At 60.3% G+C, this 716-nt stretch overlaps 1 protein-coding gene across 1 annotated transcript in view; it reads left to right on the forward strand.

The window, feature by feature from the left end:
* The window catches only part of SYTL1 (synaptotagmin like 1), a 7055-nt gene that overhangs the window by 5416 nt on the left and 923 nt on the right, over positions 1-716 (forward strand). The window contains exons 6-8 of the mRNA XM_014948620.1: positions 70-172; positions 286-447; positions 530-608. Of these exons, the coding sequence (XP_014804106.1) occupies positions 70-172; positions 286-447; positions 530-608 (344 nt within the window). The remainder of the gene's footprint in view (positions 1-69; positions 173-285; positions 448-529; positions 609-716) is intronic.

The raw sequence follows: 716 nt of genomic DNA on the forward strand, positions 1-716 counted from the left end.
CCACCACGATGCCCAGGTGATGCCCACGGTGGTATCCATCACACCCACCTCATTTTTTTGGTACATCAGGTACATCAAGACGTACCTGCTGCCGGATAAGTCCAACCGCAGCAAGCGCAAGACCACGGTGAGGAAGAGGAGCTTGGATCCCATCTTCAATGAGACCCTCAAGGTTTCTAAGCCTGCTGTGGGGTGGTTTTGGGGATGGGGATGTCCCCCTGGTTTGAGGTGGGACGGATGGGTGGGAGAAGATAAGCTCACCCTGTCTGTGTCCCCCATCACCAGTACAAGCTGGAGAAGAGGGACCTGCAGGGCCGGACATTGAACCTCTCTGTGTGGCACCACGACAGCTTGGGCAGGAACCTCTTCCTGGGGGAGGTGGAGATCGCGTTGGGCACCTGGGACTGGGCTAACACAAGCCCCGAGTGGTTCAACCTCCAGCCTCGGGTGAGTCCTCAATGCTCCCCCCTACCCCAGTCCACCCCCACCCAACCACAGCCCCCCCATAACCCTCTCCATCCTCCTCAAGATGCCCATCTCCTCGGACGGCCTCACCAGCCGGGGCAACCTCAACTTGGCATTGAAGTTCATCCCCGCTGGCTCAGAAGGTGAGAGGTGCCCACGGACACTGAGGGGGGGGAAATTTGGCACGACAGGGTGCCCCTGACCCCCCCTCTTGCCCACAGGTGGGGGGCTGCCACCCACAGGCGAACTAC

This window comes from Calidris pugnax, unplaced genomic scaffold, assembly GCF_001431845.1.
Source record: "Calidris pugnax isolate Ruff unplaced genomic scaffold, ASM143184v1 scaffold162, whole genome shotgun sequence".
NCBI classification, from domain to species: Eukaryota; Metazoa; Chordata; class Aves; order Charadriiformes; family Scolopacidae; genus Calidris; species Calidris pugnax.